The sequence below is a fragment of the Pan paniscus genome, chromosome 4 (genome assembly GCF_029289425.2).
Source record: "Pan paniscus chromosome 4, NHGRI_mPanPan1-v2.0_pri, whole genome shotgun sequence".
Taxonomy (NCBI): Eukaryota; Metazoa; Chordata; class Mammalia; order Primates; family Hominidae; genus Pan; species Pan paniscus.
In genome coordinates, this window is record NC_073253.2 from 171,524,196 (window position 1) to 171,541,606 (window position 17,411).

Consider the following 17,411-nt stretch of genomic DNA (forward strand, 5'->3'; position numbering starts at 1 on the left):
CATGTACTCTTCACAGAACCAGCTCTCAAAGCCTTTTCTGTCTCACCGGATCAACCCTGCAAGGGGACGAGGGTGGGGCGCAGGCGGCCGAGAGCCTTGCTGGGAATCACACAGGTGGTCAGTGGAAAAGCGTGTACCAGACCCAGGCCTCTCTGGAAGGTGGGCAGAGGAGGCGTTCGGCGGGAGAAGTGGAAATGAAAACGGGAAATCTAAAGAGAGGTGGCGGACTAGAAGGGGCAAGGGACGTGCAGAGGAAGATAGAGATTGAGGGGTGGTGATAGGGTAGTGTAAGCAGCAGAAGGGAAGGGCAGGGGACTGCCTCGAGCAGAAGGGGCAGCGGCAGCACGTCAGGGGCTTTTGGGGAATCTCATTCAACAAATGGCAAAATGGAGCCCAAGTGGTTTGCCCAAGGATATCCAGCAGTTGGCAAGGTGGCAACTAGAACCCGCGTCTCCTAATCCCGGTCCAGGGATCTTTCCTCGCCTGTCACAGAGACAAGGGGCCAGTGCAGCGCTAGTGCGGAGAGACAAGGCTCCAGGCACGGAAAAGCAGATGCCAGGCCGGGGCTCCAGCGCCGCAGTCACGGCGGTGGACGGCAAGCTGTGCGGACGACTGGGGGCGCCATGAATCGTCGAGGATCCGGGGAGCCGAGTCCAGACCTTCCTAGCAAGTGACCCCGAAGCGGCAATGGAACGGTGGCCGAAGTCTGCCCACAGCTTCCGCTTCGAAGGCGGCGTCGGAAATGCCGCGCCAGTATCCAGAGCCCTTCGGAACCTCCCGAGAGATGGTCAGGAGCTTTTGGAAACTTTAGGTCAGGGGCCAGCGATCAAAAGGCTGGTATTTCGGAACGGCTGCATCTCCCGAGAAACCTCCAAGAGTATCTGAGGTTGCCGGAAAATAGTTAGAGAGCAGCCGAAATCAGCCGAATGCCATTCGGGATGCTCCGGAGCTTCTCGAGGCACATTCGGGCCCTCTCGGCTCTGCAAGACTGCACTGGAATCTTAGGTCTCCTTTCGTCGCCTAAATGGTAAGAGCGACTTGTACCGACAGTCCCTCGGTAATTTCCGGAGGTGTTCGGGATAGGCCCGAGCGTGGCGCCCTCTGGCGGCGGCCAGAGGTTGGGGGGGGGGCGGGAGGTTAGTGGGCCAGCGCGCGCAGACGCAGTTGCGCGCCGGCGGCCGTTCAGACCGGATGTGGTTGTGGCTGAGGTCAGTTCCGGCGGGTGACGGTGCGGACGGGTCAGGAGCGTAGAGGCGGCGGCAAAATGGCGGCGCCTGAGGAGCGGGATCTAACCCAGGAGCAGACAGAGAAGCTGCTGCAGTTTCAGGTAGCAGCGAGTACTCGGTGCAGCAAATGCCTCCGTGGGATGGGGAGTAGGCCCCTAGAGGAGTTCAGAACCCTCCTCAGATTGGGTTCAGATCCTTCTCAGACCAGCAGGCCGGCCCCCTCCCCCCAGACTCCAACTGCCCTGATTCCCCCGGCCCCCAAGCCTCTGTTGGACCCTAGCCTTCCAGCCATCGCTGCGGCCAGACCCGCCTCGTCTGTGCCTCTGTGCCCTCAGCGTGTCAGCTTCCCTGGTTTGCCTTAGCGGCGTCAGTCCTCAGCCATCCTTCCCAGCCCGGTTATCGGTCGGACCCTCACCGCCCAACGAGTCTATATCTGCCGGAGAAGCTTAGTCCCCACCGCGGAGTTGGCGTCATTTCGGGTCTCTGACAGGAAAACCTCCTGCCAGCATCCCATGCCATTTCCACATACACTCCCACAAACTGGGGCCTCTTGGATACCAGGTTTCGTGTTGGGGGTTCCGGTCGGGGAGGGGGCACCTACACACAGATCTGGTCCCCGCCCTAGAGGTGTGGGAGGACACCAAGTGAGGAAACAATGCAAGATGATACGTGTCATCAGTGGTCTGTCGGGATTTATTACTTTTGGCTTATTCCTGGATTCCTGTGCTTGACTATGCTTGAGGAGGGTGGTAACTTGCAGAAATGTTATGTTAATACAAGATGTTGTATTAAGAACATTTGCCACTAATCACTTACCCCTGAGCTGGAGAATGGTTGGAGGATACCACTAGGGTGGGTAACCTTGGCACTTTGTTACCAGTTTCCTTATCTCTGAAAGGACTGTCTTAAAAATGTCTACCCCCAGGCCAGGCGCGGTGGCTCACGCCTGTAATCCCAGCACTTTGGGAGGCCAAGGCCGGCAGATCACGAGGTCAGGAGTTCGAGACCAGTCTGGCCAATATGGCGAAACCCCATCTCTACTAAAAATACAAATATTAGCCGGGCGTGGTGGTGCACGCCTGTGGTCCCAGCTACACGGGAGGCTAAGGCAGGAGACTCGCTTGAACCCGGGAGGCGGAGGTTGCAGTGAGCCGAGATCGTGCCACTGCACTCCAGCCTGGGCAACAAGAGTGAAACTCCGTCTCAAAAAAAAAAAAAAAATCTACCTCCTGAGGATGTTCTGGAGATCAAATGGACATATGGATGTTAGAAGGGCCTTGTAGACTGCAAAATGCCCCCAAATAGTATTTTCTGCTATTAATTTGACTTAGGATAGACCTAAAGTTATTGATACACTTATTTCCTTATATAAAATGTGTAAATATTCATTTATTCAACTATATTTATGAAGAACCTTAGTGCGCAGCGCTGCTAGGTAGAATCCCACTTACTATTTCAGATGTAAGTACTTTATAAACACTTAGCATACTTAACCTCATTTAATACAGCAACCCTATGAGGTTCATACTGTTACAGTCCCTGATTTACAGATGAAGGGTATCAGGACTAAGAAATAAAATGCTTAGGTTACACAGCTAGAAAATGATGGTGTCAGATTTAAAGCTATGTCCATCTTCCAGAACCCTTCCCAGGCTTCTGACTTCTGTCTTGTGCAACTTATATTTCAGTGTACAGTTGAGTGTGGAATGCAAATGCTGAGAAAATAATTATTTTTTTGGCGAGTTCTCACTCTTTTGCAATTTCCTTGAATAGACTTCACTATAATAAATTTTGAAGTGGTTATTTTTTCCCCTCTTAAATTGAGCAGTGTGTTGGAAGTGTATAAATGGAAAAATGCTGTCATAGAAGTAATTGACATTTGATTGGAATTTTTGGTAGAGAAATTGAATTGATGACCCAGCAAATTACTATTAGAGAATGAGTTAAACAGACAACCAGCTTACACTTCCAGGTAGACGACCAATTTCACAGTGTTGTTTAACTTTGGCAGACCATTTTACCCCTTAGAACTCTTCAGGGGTAAGCTAACATGTGGTTTAAGTGCAATGAAATAATGTGAGTTATAAATTATGGTATATTTAGTCTCATACTGGAAGAGCATGAATATAAATCTATGATAGCATTTCTGAAGTAAAGTGCATAGGAACCTCCATTTTATCTTCTGTGGAGATTTTTTTTTTTTTTTTTTTTTTTTTTTGAGATGGAGTTTCGCTCTTGTTGCCCAGGCTGGAGTGCAGTGGCACGATCTCGGCTCACTGCAACCTCCGCCTTCCAGTTTCAAGCGATTCTCCTGCCTCAGCCTCTCAAGTAGCTGGGACTACAGGCACGCGCCACCACATCCAGCGAATTTTTTGTATTTTTAGTAGAGACGGGGTTTCACTATGTTGGCCAGGATGGTCTCGATTTCTTGACCTCGTGATCCACCCTCCTCGGCTGGGATTACAGGCGTGAGCCGCCGCGCCCGGCCAAAACTGTGGAGATCTTTATTAGAAGAGAGGTGGGTAGCAGGTTCGAGCTGTATTAAGATTGCCTTATGAAATTGGATTTATTGAGGGAAATGCATCTTTCATTTTTCTATTCTATAAGCAATCGCTGGAATAGATTGATTATCCAGACTGCCATTAAACAAACATTTGTTGAAACTTACTAGATGCCAAGCATTATACCAAGCAGCAGTTGATGTACATTAACTCTTTTTTTAAGAAAAATATTTTAGACCATGTGTGGTGGCTCATGCTTGTAATCCCAGCACTTTGGTAGGCCGAGGCAGGTGGATCACCTGAGATCAGGAGTTTGAGACCAGCCTGGCCAACATGGCAAAACCTCGTCTCTACTGAAAATACAAAAATTAGCCAGGCATGGTGGCATGTGCCTGTAATCCCAGCTACTGGGGGGCTGAGGCAGGAGGCTTGCTTGAACCCGGGAGGTGGAGGTTGCAGTGAGCCAAGATCGTGCCACTGCACTCCAGCCTGGGCAACAGAGCGGGACTCTGTCTCAAAAAAAAAATTTTTTTAAAGTACAGACGGGAGTCTTGCTATGTTGTCCAGGCTGCTCTCAAACTCCTGCCTCAGAGGCTGAGATTACAGTGTTGAGATGAGTTGCCTCAGTGTTGAGATTACAGATGTGAGCCACCACACCTGGCCCCTTAACTCTTTTAAACCTTTTAATATAACAGTGTAAAGGGTTAATCTTGTTCATTTTAATAATGAAGAAACAGGTTCTGAGAGGTCAAATAGCTTTCACAAGTAGTAAGTGGTAGAGATTTAGAAATTTATATCCACAACCATCTTCTGTGTAACTTAATGGAGAAGTCAAGTACACACATGAATAATGGGTATGCGATATATATAGATATATATATATACACGTGTATGTATGTATATCGTATATATACATATATATACGTGTGTGTGTGTGTACATATATATATATATGTTTTTTTTTTTTTTTTTGAGACAACATATCTCTGTCGCCCAGGCTGAAGTGCAGTGGCGTGATCATAGTTCATTGCAACCTCAAACTCCTGGGCTCAAGTGATCCTCCCACCTCAGCCTCCTAAGTGGCTAGGACTAGAAGTGCATGGCTAATTTTTGTCTGTTTGTTTTTGAGATGGAGGCTTGCTCTATTGCCCAGGCTGGGGTGCAGTGGTGCGATCTCAGCTCACTGTAGCCTCTGCCTCCCAGGTTTAAGCTATTCTCTTGCCTCAGCCTCCTGAGTAGCTGGGATTACAACTGCCTGCCACCATGCCTGGCTAATTTTTGTATTTTTAGTACAGACAAGGTTTCCCCGTGTTGGCCAGGCTGGTCTCGAACTCCTGACCTCAGGTGATCCACCTGCCTCGGCCTCCCAAAGTGCTCGGATTACAGGCGTGAGCCACCGGACCTGGCCAGCAGGTAACATTTATTAAGTCTCTACTATGCCTTAGGCATGGTGTTAATGTATAACTATTATGTTTAATCCTTACAGCAGTTTATAAAGTACTGTAGGTGGTATGCATAAGGAAACAGATCTATTGATGTATTTACTCAAGGTGATTAAGCTACTAGGTAGTGGAATTCTAGTGGGTCTAGATCTGGACTTGATGGCTGAGTTATTACTAATATACCTTGCTACTTTGGAAGAGGAATAGAATTTCAACAGGTGTTGGGCAGAATATTCAAAGCTAAAGAAATAGCTTGCACAAGGTAGGGAGATGGGAAAGTGAAGTGTCTGTGGTGATGAACTGAAGAGTATTGAAAGTGGACAATAAGACTAGAAAGGTAAATTAAAGCCAGATTTTGGAGGCCTTTCAAAGCTGTTCACAATGTTTAAACTTTAATCTGTGGATGAGGGGAGCCATCAAAGGATTTTTCAACTAGGGAGTGACACTAGGTTTCAGGTTTGCTTCATTAGCAGTATGGAGTATGTGTTTGGAATCTCCACAGGGGTCAGGACAGAACAGGATGACACTGCTAGGAGTTGGTTCTCAATATGTTTCTTCATTTGGTATATTGAAATCAGTAAAAGTAAAATATTTTGGAAATCTCAGGTTTCCTGTATTTCAATTTTTTTATGACGTTATTTGGTTAGAACTCCCCAAGGCATTTTATTTAATATCATGTTTCTCAGCCCATTTGATGTCTTCCAGGATTTTTCTACAGTTCTCCACTTCTGTTTATTTTGGAACCAGTTGAATATGAATAACTATTGCAGACAATTGTTTTCAGCTATTTCAGATGGGAAAGAATAAGGACATAGGTTTTAAGGAGAGCTAATGCAGGTATGTGGAAGGTTACTTTTATTGGCGTTCATTTTCCCAAATTTCCAAATATAGCAGACTCTCCTAGTGTCTTGGTTTACTGCCTCTAGGTTGCTGTTTGAACAGCTGGAGAAGGATGACATGGACAGAGAGAAGGGGGAATTAAAGGAGTTATGCAGGCCAGCAGAGGAAGAAATGATCCCTTTTCTGCTTGCACAGGAGGAAGAAATTTATGACCCTCATCCTTTTAAATGATAGCCTGAACGCTGGGCTGTAGAATCAAATTTATAAGTCATTTTGAAAATCTTTCTTTTGGCTTCACCTGACTCTATTACCTAAAGGAAAAAAAAAACACATGGTGCTTTTTGTTCATGTATTTAAAACAGAACATACAGTGATCCATTTAAGGGTTTTTTGCCAGAGAATTTGGCACTGTTGAGAAAACAAGAGCTTTGAAAATCCAGGCAAACATGACTTAATTTTTCAACAGCTTCTGGTGAGTTCTATGATCTTGAACAGGTTCTCACTTCTTTGAACCTCTTTGATTTTCTATAAAATGGAGATACTGGCCGGGCGCAGTGGCTCACACCTGTAATCCAAGCACTTTGGGAGGCCGAGGCTGGCGGATCACGAGGTCAGGAGTTCGAGACCAGCCTAGACAACATGGTGAAACCCCGTCTGTACTAAAAATACAAAAAAATTAGCTGGGCGTGGTGGCAGGTGCCCATAATCCCAGCTACTTGGAAGGCTAAGGCAGGAGAATTGCTTGAACCTGGGAGGCGAAGGTTGCAGTGATCCGAGACCGCACTGCTGCACTCCAGCCTGGGCAAGAGCAAGACTCTAAAAAAAAAAAATTGGAGATACTATTATCTAGTTCACAGCATTCTTTTTATTTTTTACTTTAAAAAATCTAGTAGGCTGGGTGCCATAATCTCAGCACTTTGGGAGGCCGAGGCAGGCAGATCACTTGAGGCCAGGAGTTCGAGACCAGCCTGACAAACATGGTGAAACCCCGTATCTACTGAAAATATAAAAATTAGCCAGACATAGTGGCCTGCACCTGTAATCCCAGCTACTTGGGAGGGTGAGGCAGGAGAATCACTTGAATTCTGGAGGCGGAGGTTGCAGTGAGCCGAGATCGTGCCACTGCACTCCAAGCCAGGGCAACAGAGTGCGACTCCGTCTCAAAATAAATAAATAAAAATAAAAATAGAAAAAAAGTTAGCCAAGTGTGGTGGCACAGGCCTGTAATCCCAGCTACTCAGGAGGCTGAGGCATGGGAATCACTTGAACTCGGGAGGTGGAGGTACCAGTGAGCCAAGATCGTGCCACTGCACTCTAACCTGGGCAACAGAGCCAGATTCTGTCTGAAAAAAAAAAAAAGAAAAAAAATCAAATAATACATGCTTGTTGGAAGTTAGCAGCATACAATTGTATTTTAAAAAGTAATCAAATCTTATTTCCCCATTCTAATTCCAGGTTTGTTGTTTATCTTTGTGTATTTTTGTCTTCTGCATACACAGCTTAATGTGGAAGCTCTCTTAACCTTAACCTTCACTTGACTGATTAATTGGAGCAGATATCCTCCTTTTCCTAAACTCTATTCTGTAATATGTTCAAGCATTTCTGCAAACTCTACTCTGTAATGCACTCAAGTGTCTCACCAGTCGAGTTGTATTCCTGACAAGAGGCAGTTATATTTGCTCCCAAACTAGTGTGTGCTGGTTATGTTTGTCACATGCGTTTAATTAAACACTACATAAACCTGTAAAATACCAGTGCAAAAAGAGTTTTCATTGATACGAAAACTAAATTAAAAGCTTTAAACAGGCTCTGTCTGGGGAAATTGCTAAAAAAAAAAAAAATTGTTGTTTAGTTAGGTGTGGGCAAGTTAACTGTAAATGACTTAGGGAGAAATCATTGAGATACAACATTGTACACTTACTGCTTGGCAAGTGTTTAAGGTTGCACTCCACTTAAGGAAATCAAATCAGTATGGGTTATGCTAAAAAGATCCCAGCCTGGGCAACATGGTGAAACCTCATCTCTACTAAAACTACAACAAAAAAATTAGCTGGTCGTAGTGGCGCATGCCTGTGGGCCTGTGATCCCAGCTACTTGGGAGACTGAGGTGGGAGCATCACCTTAGCCCAGGAGGTGAAGGCTGCAGCGGGCTGTGATTGCACCACTACACTCCAGCCTGGGTGACAGAGTGAGACCCTGTCTCAAAAAAAAAAACTAAAAAATAGCCGGGCACAGTGGTGCACGCCTGTAATCCCAGCACTTTGGGAGGCTGAGGTGGGCAGATCACCTGAGGCCAGGAGTTTGAGACCAGCCTGGCCAACATGGTGAAACCCCATCTCTACTAAAATACAAAAATTAGCCAGATTTGGTGGCGGGTGCCTGTAATCCTAGCTACTCAGGAGGCTGAGGCAGGAGAATTGCTTGAACCTGGGAGGCAGAGGTTGCAGTGAGCCGAGGTTGCACCAGTGCACTCTAGCCTGGGTGACAGAGTGAGACTCCCTCTCAAAAAACTAAAAATAAAAACTAAAGAAGTTCCAAGGAGTGCTAGTGGATTCATTCCCTAAAGAAAAGGATAGGCTTTTATCAGAAACTTATGTTCATGTGAGTACTTTATGTTAAAATGAAATATTTACATAAATACTCATTTATGTAAAAATGAAAACATGTAAAATGTTAAAATGAATATTTTTATTACTTTGACTTCAGTTAATTGATTAGTTATGGGTCTCATTCTCATTGGGTAAGAGAACTTCTGTCTTTGTCTTATAGAGATATGATTATATTATACTTAACTCTGCATAGCATAGGTAAGTAGTCATGAAGACTGACTGGGTTTGTTTGATTGAGACAGAGTTTTGCTCTTGTTGCCCAGGCTGCAGTGCAGTGGTGTGATCTCAGCTCACTGCAACCTCCACCTCCTGGGTTCAAGCAATTCTCCTGCCTCAGCCTCCCGAGTAGCTGGGATTACAGGTGTGTGCCACCACACCCGGCTAATTTTTGTATTTTTAGTAGAGATGGGGCTTTGCCATGCTGGCCAGGCTGGTCTTGAATTCCTGACCTGAGGTGATCCGCCTACCTCGGCCTCTCAAAGTGCTGGGATTACAGGCGTGAGCCACTGTGCCCGGCCCAAAATATATTTTTAAAACTTAAAATGAACAACTCAATCAAAAGGTAGGGAAAAGATCAGAACAGACAACTCACCAAAAAAGATATACAGATGGCATGTAAGCATATGAAAAGATGCTCAAATCTTTAAGGATTTGAGGTCCTTAAGGAATTGCAAATTAAAACAGCAATGAAACAGGAACTCTCCTGAGCTCAAGCAGTCCGCCCACCTTGGCCTCCCAAAGTGCTGGAATTACAGGTGTGAGCCACTGCACCCAGCCTCAACTGGAATTTCTGTTCCACTGGTCTTCCCCTATATATGCCAATATTATGCTTAATTATAGAGGCTTATGATATATTTTGATCTGGAGGAACACCCCTGCCTCCACTCCGTTGCTCTTTTTCAGAGTTTTCCTGTTTATTTGCTTCTCTAAAAGAAATTTGTAATCAACTTTTTAAAGTTGAAATTTTATGAAATTTGTAAATGAACTTCAGGGGTTGTAATTGACATCTTTATGTTGCTGAATCTATTCAAGAACATAGTTATATCTTGGAAAGGTTTTGACATACTCAGTAGTGTTTGCTGGCCTCCCTTTTTTGGGGTACTTCTTTATTTGACAAGTACAGACACTTATTATCAAGTCGGTTCAAAATGCGTTATTTTTTCAGAGTGGGCTGGGCATCGATATTTATGAACTCCTCTAAGTATTTAAGAGGAATATTTCTGAACCTTGCAAAGTAGTATAGATTCTGATTACTCTGAGTAACAGATTACCTTTACAGCAGATATTCTTTTAGAAGTAGGTCTTTGAGATGGGTATTGATAAAGATTAGTATTTTTTGTTTTGTTTTTTTGAGACTGAGTTTCGCTGTTGTCCCCAGGCTGGAGTGCAATGGCTCAACCTTGGCTCACTACAACCTTTGTCTCCCAGGTTCAAGTGATTCTTCTGCCTCAGCTTCCAGAGTTGCTGGGATTATAGGCGCCCACCACCACTTCTGGCTTATTTTTTTGTATTTTTAGTAGAGACAAGGTTTCACCATGTTGGGCAGGCTGGTCTCGAACTCTTGACCTCAGGTGATCCACCTGCCACAGCCTCCCAAAGTGCTGTGATTACAGGCGTGAGCCACTGTGCCTGGCCATAAAGGTTAATTTTGTCATTTTAATTTTGGATCATCTGAGGATTATTTCACATATTCAAGGATTCTAGTTGTCATTTCTCCAACATTGTATTTTTGCTTAAAATTAGTATCAAAAATGAAATAGTATCAAAAATAAAACTGATTATTTGATTTGAACTGTTTTCAGGGGTGTGTGTGTGTGTGTGTGTTTAATACTACTGTTAGTGAGAGTGCCAGAAGTGATGAATAGCAGAAATCACCGTGAACACTTGGGGGGCCTGTGTGTGGGCCTTGGACTTTTCCACCAAGGAAATTATGAAAACTTTCTCACAGTCCTTGAATAAATTTGAAAGAGAACAATTTTTCATACTAAATACTGGGGAATATTTTTAAATGTGTGTTTGTAAATTCTTATTGGAGTTAAAGTCACAAAAAGTCACAGTCCTTAGTTAACCCTCTTGTCATATGCATTGCCACTGCCTTAGTTTCTACTTCATTTCTCCTCTGGACTAAACTTATATAACTGGTAGCCCACATTTAAAGTCTTCTCAATTCAGCCTTCCTACTTTTTCCAGAATAATATTTCTATTCTCTTTCTCTTCTCTTTTCACTCCTCTTCTCTCTTCTCTTCTCTTCCTTGACAGAGTATCTGTTGCCCAGGCTGGAGTGCAATTGTACAGTCTTGGCTCACTGCAGCCTCCGCCTGCTGGGCTCAAGCCATCTTTCCAGCTCCCCTTCTTGCCTAGCTGGGACCACAGGCACGTGCCACCACGCCCAGCTAATTTTTGTATTTTTAGTAGAGATGGGGTTTCGCCATGTTGGCCAGGCTGGTATTGAACTCCTGGCCTTAAGTGATCCACTTGCCTTGGCCTTACAAAGTACTGGGATTACAGGTGTGAGCCACCACGTCTGGCCTCAGAATAATATTTTTCTTTTTCTTTCTTTTTTTTTTTTTTTTTTTTTTTTTTTGAGACGGAGTCTCACTCTCTCACCCACACTGGAGTGCGGTGGCTCGATCTCGGCTCACTGCAACCTCCCAAGTTCAAGCGATTGTCCTGCCTCAGCTTCCCTAGTAGCTGGGATTACAGGCATGTGCCACCACGCCCAGCTAATTTTTGTATTTTTTAAGTAGAGATGGGGTTTCACCATGTTGGCCAGGCTTGTCTCAAACTCCTGACCTCGTGATCTGCCCACCTCAGCCTTCCAAAGTGCTGGGATTACAGGCATGAGCCACCGTGCCTGGCCCAGAACAGTATTTCTAACAAAAATAATTGGAGTGGTATTGATTAGAGCAGCATAAAATTTTTCTTTGTACCTCATGGTCTGACTTCACTGTCAAACCTTATATTTTTACCCTTTCTATTTCTATTCCAGTGATACTTTTTAATTTCCCTAACATGTTATTCCTTCTCATGCCTCCCTTGCTCTTCCCTTGTCCTGAAATTTCTCCTTCCACTAGTTTTCAGCTCAGAACCTTGATTTCTTTCTTGATAAGTTCCCTGAAGGACTTAAGGATTTGTTTACTGGTGTGTAGTAATTGTCATAATAATAATTTACATGTCTTTTAACTCCACAGAGTTTTGGGGGGTTCAAACTGATTTCTTTGTTTTGTGCTTGCTGCATGATAGATGCTCAATTAATATTTGCTCAATGAATAATTCACCAGAAATCTCAATCCCAAAGAGTTTTTTGTTGGATTCTTTTTTTTCTCTTTCTCTTTGTTAAAGCAATTCCAACAGCATTAAGTATCCTATTTTTAGAAGAAAGAAGAAAGCCAAAATTCCAGTTAACCTTTTTTTTTTTTTTTTTTTTTTTTTTTCTTTTTGAGATAGGGTCTCACTCTCACCCAGGCTGGAGTGCAGTGGCTCATTCATGGTTCACTGCAGCTCCAACCTCCTGGGCTCAGGCACTCCTCCCACCTCAGCCTCCCAAGTAGCTCGAACTACAGGCCCACGCCACCACACCCAGCTAATTTTTTTATTTTTATTTTTTGTAGAGACATGGTCTCATTATGTTGTCCAGGCTGGTCTCAAACTCCTGGGCTCAAGCGATCTGCCTGCCTCAGCTTCTTTTTTGTTTGTTTGTTTTTTGAGCATTGAAAGTTAACCATATTCTCATCTTTGCAGCAGTGTAGGGGAAGGAGGTCTATATTAGGAACTTGGCAATTTGAGATCTCTGACAGTTACTTAATCCTTCCAGGCCTCAGTTTCTGTATCTGCAAAATGACATAGATATTTGTGTGGGTGCGGGTGTGGTTGTTTTGTTTTTTCTTTCAACTTTCATTTTAGATGAGGGGGTACATGTGTGGGTTTGATACATGAGTAAATTATTTGTTGCTGGGATTTGTTGTATGAATGAATGATCCCATAGCCCAGATTGTAAGCATAGTATCCAACGGTTAGTTTAATTTTTCAACACTTGCCCCCCTCCCACTCTACCCCATCTAGTAGTCCTCAGTGTCTATTGTTCTCCTCTTTGTGTCCATGTGTACTCAGTGTTTAGCTCCTACTTACAAGTAAGAATGTGGTATTTGGTTTTTTGGTTCTGCATTAATTTGCTTAGGATGACGGCCTCCGGCTACATCCATGTTGCTGCAAAGGATGTGATTTTGTTCTTTTTTATGAGTGCGTGGTATTCTATAGTGTATATGTACCACATTTTCTTTATTCAGATCACTGTTGATGGGCATCTAGGTTGATTCCATGTCTTTGCTATCATGAATAATGCTGTGATCAACATATGAGTGTGTGTCTTTTTGGTAGAACGGGTTATTTTCCTTTGGGTGTATACCCATTAATGGGATTGTTGGGTCAATTGATAGTTCTGGTTTTTTTCTTAAGTTCTTTGAGAAATCCCCAGACTGCTTTCCACAGTGGCTAAACTAACTTACATTCCCACCAGTGTTATATAAGCATTCGTTTTTCTCTGTGGCCTTGCCAATATCTAGTTATTTTTTGACTTTTTAGTAAGCCATTCTGACTGGTACAAAATGGTAACTCATTGTGATTTTGATTTGCATTTCTCTAATGAGCGGTGATGTTGACTATTTTTGGCCGTGTGTGTGTGTGTGTGTGTGTGTGTGTGTGTGTGTATATATATATATTTTTTTTTTCCTTAGGGTCTCACTTTGTTGCCCGGGCTAGAGTGTAGTGGCATGATCTCAGCTCACTGCAGCCTCTGCCTCCTGGCCCTGTAAATGTCTTCTTTTGAGAAGTGTCTGAGGTGGGTGTGATGGCTCACACCTGTAATCCCAGCACTTTGGGAGGCTGAGGCAGTGGATCACTTGAGCTTAGGAGTTTGAGACCAGCCTGGGCAACATTGCAAGACCCCAACTGTACCAAAAATCCAAAAGATTCACCAGGCATGGCGGTGTGGGCCTGTGGTCCCAGCTACTTGGGAGGCTGAGGTGGGAGGATCACTTGAACCTGGGAGATGGAGGTTGCAATGAGCCAAGCAAGATGGTGCCACTGCACTCCAACCTGGGTGACAGAGTAAGACCCTTTGACTCAAAAAAAGAAAGAAGTGTCTGTTCATGTACTTTTGCACCCACCTCCCCTTTTTTTCTTCTCTTTTTTTTTTTTTTTCAGACAATGTTTTACTCTGTTGCCTAGGCTGGAGTGCAGTAGTGCCATCTTGGCTCACTGCAACCTCTGCCTCCCGGGTTCAAGCGATGTCTCTTGCCTCAGCTTCCTGAGTAGCTGGGATTACAGGTGCATACTAACATGCCCAGCTAATTTTTGTATTTTTAGTAGAGACAGGGTTTCACTGTGTTGTCCAGGCTGGTCTCGAACTCCTGACCTCAAGCAGTCCACCCACCTCGGCCTCCCAAGGTGCTGGGATTACAGGTGTGAGCCACTGTGCCCAGCTTTTTTTTTTTTTTTTTTTTTTGAGACAGGTTCTTGCTCTATCTCTCAAGCTAAAGTATAGTAATGTGATGATAGTTCACTGTGGCCTCAGAGTCCCAGCTCAAGTGATCCTACCACTTCAGCCTCCAGAGGAGCTGGGACTACAGGTGTACACCACCACACTGGGCTAATTTTTAAATTTTTTTTAGAGATAGGGTCTTGCTGTGTTGCCCAGCCTGGTCTTGAACTTCTGATTTCAAGTGATCCTCCCACCTTGGCCTCCCCTAGTGATGGGGTTGCTGGTATAAGCCACTCTGCCTGGCTTTTGCCAGTTTTTTTAAATGGGGTTATTATTATTATTATTTGCTTGTTGAATTGTTTCTCATATATTCTGGATATTAGGCCTTTGTCAGATTCATAGTTTGCGAAGATTTTCTCCCATTTTGTCTGTTTACTCTGTTGATAGTTTCTTTTGCTGTGTAGAAGCTCTTCAGTTTAATTAGGTCCCACTTTCCAATTTTTGTTTTTGTTGCAAATGTTTTTGGGGACTTAGTCATAAATTCTTTGCCAAGACCAATGTCCAGAATGATACTACTAGGTTTTCTTGTAGGATTTTTATAGTTTTAGGTCTTACATTTAATGATTAATATTTTTAAACTTTACAGGGGTGTTATAAGAAAGCATCAGAAAAGCTAGGTGCAGTGTCTCATGCCTGTAGTCCCAACACTTTATGAGACTGAGGTGGGAGGATCACCCGAGGTCAGGAATTCGAGACCAGCCTGGCCAACATGGTGAAACCCCATCTCTACTAAAAATACAAATCAGCCAGGCGTGGTGGCAAGCGCCTGTAGTCCCAGCTACTTGAGAGGCTGAGGCAGGAGAATCGCTTGAACCGAAGAGACAGAGGTTGCAGTGAGGCGAGATCGCACCATTGCACTCCAGCCTGGGTGACAGAGTGAGATTCTGTCTCCAAACAAAACAAGAAAAAAGAGTGGATCAGAAAACACATACTATAGTGCTTGGTTAATTGATATTTAATAGACTGCGCGGTGGCTCATGCCTGTAATCTCAGCACTTTGGGAGGCCGAGGCAGGCAGATCATGAGGTCAAGAGATCGAGACCATCCTGGCCAACATGGTGAAACCCCATCTCTACTAAAAATACAAAAATTAGCCGGGCGTGGTGGCGCATGTCTGTAGTCCCAGCTACTTGGGAGGCTGAGGCAGGAGAATCACTCAAACCCGGGAGGTGGAGATTGCCGTGAGCCGAGATCGCGCCACTGCATTCCAGCCTAACGACAGAGCAAGACTCCGTCTCAAAAAAATAAAATAAAATAGATGTTTAATAAATAGTTGAATCTAAATCCTAGAGCATCCTCTCATGTCAAGTTTTAAGATTGAAAAGTGGTAAATTTTTAACATTTTGTGACTTGACATTAAATTTTGCTAATATATACACATCTTATGCATGTGAAATTCTAGGGGTGTGATTTCAAGCTATTTTGAAACATAATGGCAGAATTTGTCAGCCCAGAAGGGGTGAGGGATGGGCAGGGAACAGACAAGGTCAAATTATTAGATTATTTTTGGAGGACCAATAAAGTTTGCTTCCCTATAGTGTTTTTCACAAAGAGGATAACAGAAATACCTTCATTTCTCTTGAAACAAAGTTTCTGCTTGAATCTGAGCGGTAAAGTCACATTTAGGAAAGGTTGAATATAGCCAACATACTTTTTGTTTGTGTTTGTTTTAGTGGAATTAAGTCTGTTAAGTGAAAGAATCAATACTAGAATAGGAATTAATGGGGGCCGGGCCTGGTGGTTCATGCCTGTAATCCCAGCACTTTGGGAGGCTGAGGCGGGTGGATCACCTGAGGTCAGGAATTTGAGACCTGCCTGGCCAACATGGCAAAACCCCATCTCTACTAAGAATACAAAAAAAATTAGCCAGGCATGGTGGCAGACTCCTGTAATCGGGAGGGTGAAGCAGGAGAATCGCTTGGCCCGGGAGGCAGAGGTTGCAGTGAGTCAAGAGGTATCACTGCACTCCAGCCTGGGCAACAGAGTGAGACTCCATCTCAAAAAAAAAAAAAAAAAGGAATTAATGAAAGATAATTTATTTGGTTCCCCCAAAATCTAATTGTATTACTTCAGAACCTTTTAAGCTAGTTCAGACTCATCTCACAGTGCTTTACAAATGTCTCCTTAATGTGTCCTTCATGTTTCTTTTTTTTCCTCACTCAGATTCTGGAAGACCTCATGTTTCTCAATAGTAATATTAGCTAACCTGTTTTAATCTGCACAACCCAAGGAACTAAGCACTATTTTTATTTACATTTTACCAGTGAGGAAGCTAAACCTAAGAAAGATGCCTGAGGTTACGAAGCTAGTGTGTGGTAGAATTAGAATAAAGGGATATTGCATGGTTTTTTTTTTTTTTTTTCTTCCTTGAGACAGAGTCTTGCTGTGTTTCCCAGGCTGGAGTGCAGTGGCGTGATCTTGGCTCACTGCAACCTCCGCCTCCCGGGTTTGAGTGATTCTTCTGCCTCAGCCTCCTGTGTAGCTAGGATTACAGGTGCTCACCACCACACCTGGCTAATTTTTGTAGTTTTAGTAGAGACGGGGTTTCACCATGTTGGCCAGGCTGGTCTCAAACTCCTGACCTCAAGTGATCTGCCTGCCTCAGCCTCCCATAGTGCTGAGATTACAGGAGTGAGCCACTGCGCCAGGCCTTAAATTTTTCTATTGCTGCTGCACAAATTAAAAGTGCTTGTGTCTCTAACTTTCCAACAAAGCTCAGCCACTTCTTCCACTTATTCTTTTTTTTCTGTTTCTTTTTTTTTGTAGAGACAGGGTCTCACCATGTTTCCCAGGCTGTCCTTAAGGCCTTAAGGCCTCCTGCCTTGGCCTCCCAAAGTGTTGGGATTACAGGTGTGAGATGCCACGCCCAGCCCCCACCTATTTTAATTGCTTGGATAAAGAATATTGTGGGGGGTTTTTTAGGAAATGTTTATTCATGTGGTATTTATGTATATTCGAATATTTATACAGTAAACATCCACACTTGTGTAATGCCATTTGGGTCTAATCAGTTATCAAATATTTGAGAATCTATTATTTAAGATTAAGATATGGTTATATCTTGATTTGCACAGACCATTTGGTTCCACTTCTGGTGTTTCCAAGCTGATTCTTTTTTTTTTTTTTTTTTTTTGAGACAGGGTCTTGCTCTGTCACCTGGGCTGGAGTACAGTGGCACTACCATAGCTAACTGTAGCCTGGACCTCCAGGACTCAAGTGACCCTCCAGCATCAGCCTCCCAAGTGGCTGGGACT

At 43.9% G+C, this 17,411-nt stretch overlaps 1 protein-coding gene across 2 annotated transcripts in view; it reads left to right on the top strand.

Annotated features, from left to right (window-relative positions):
- Positions 1 to 1,162: 1,162 nt before the first annotated feature.
- The window catches only part of FAF2 (Fas associated factor family member 2), a 61,671-nt gene continuing 45,422 nt past the window's right edge, over positions 1,163 to 17,411 (top strand). The window contains exon 1 of one of the 2 annotated variants that reach the window (XM_003806837.5): positions 1,163 to 1,327. In XM_003806837.5, the coding sequence (XP_003806885.1) occupies positions 1,265 to 1,327 (63 nt within the window). In that variant the 5' untranslated portion in view covers positions 1,163 to 1,264. The remainder of the gene's footprint in view (positions 1,328 to 17,411) is intronic. The other variant, XM_063604298.1, reaches the window with a different exon arrangement.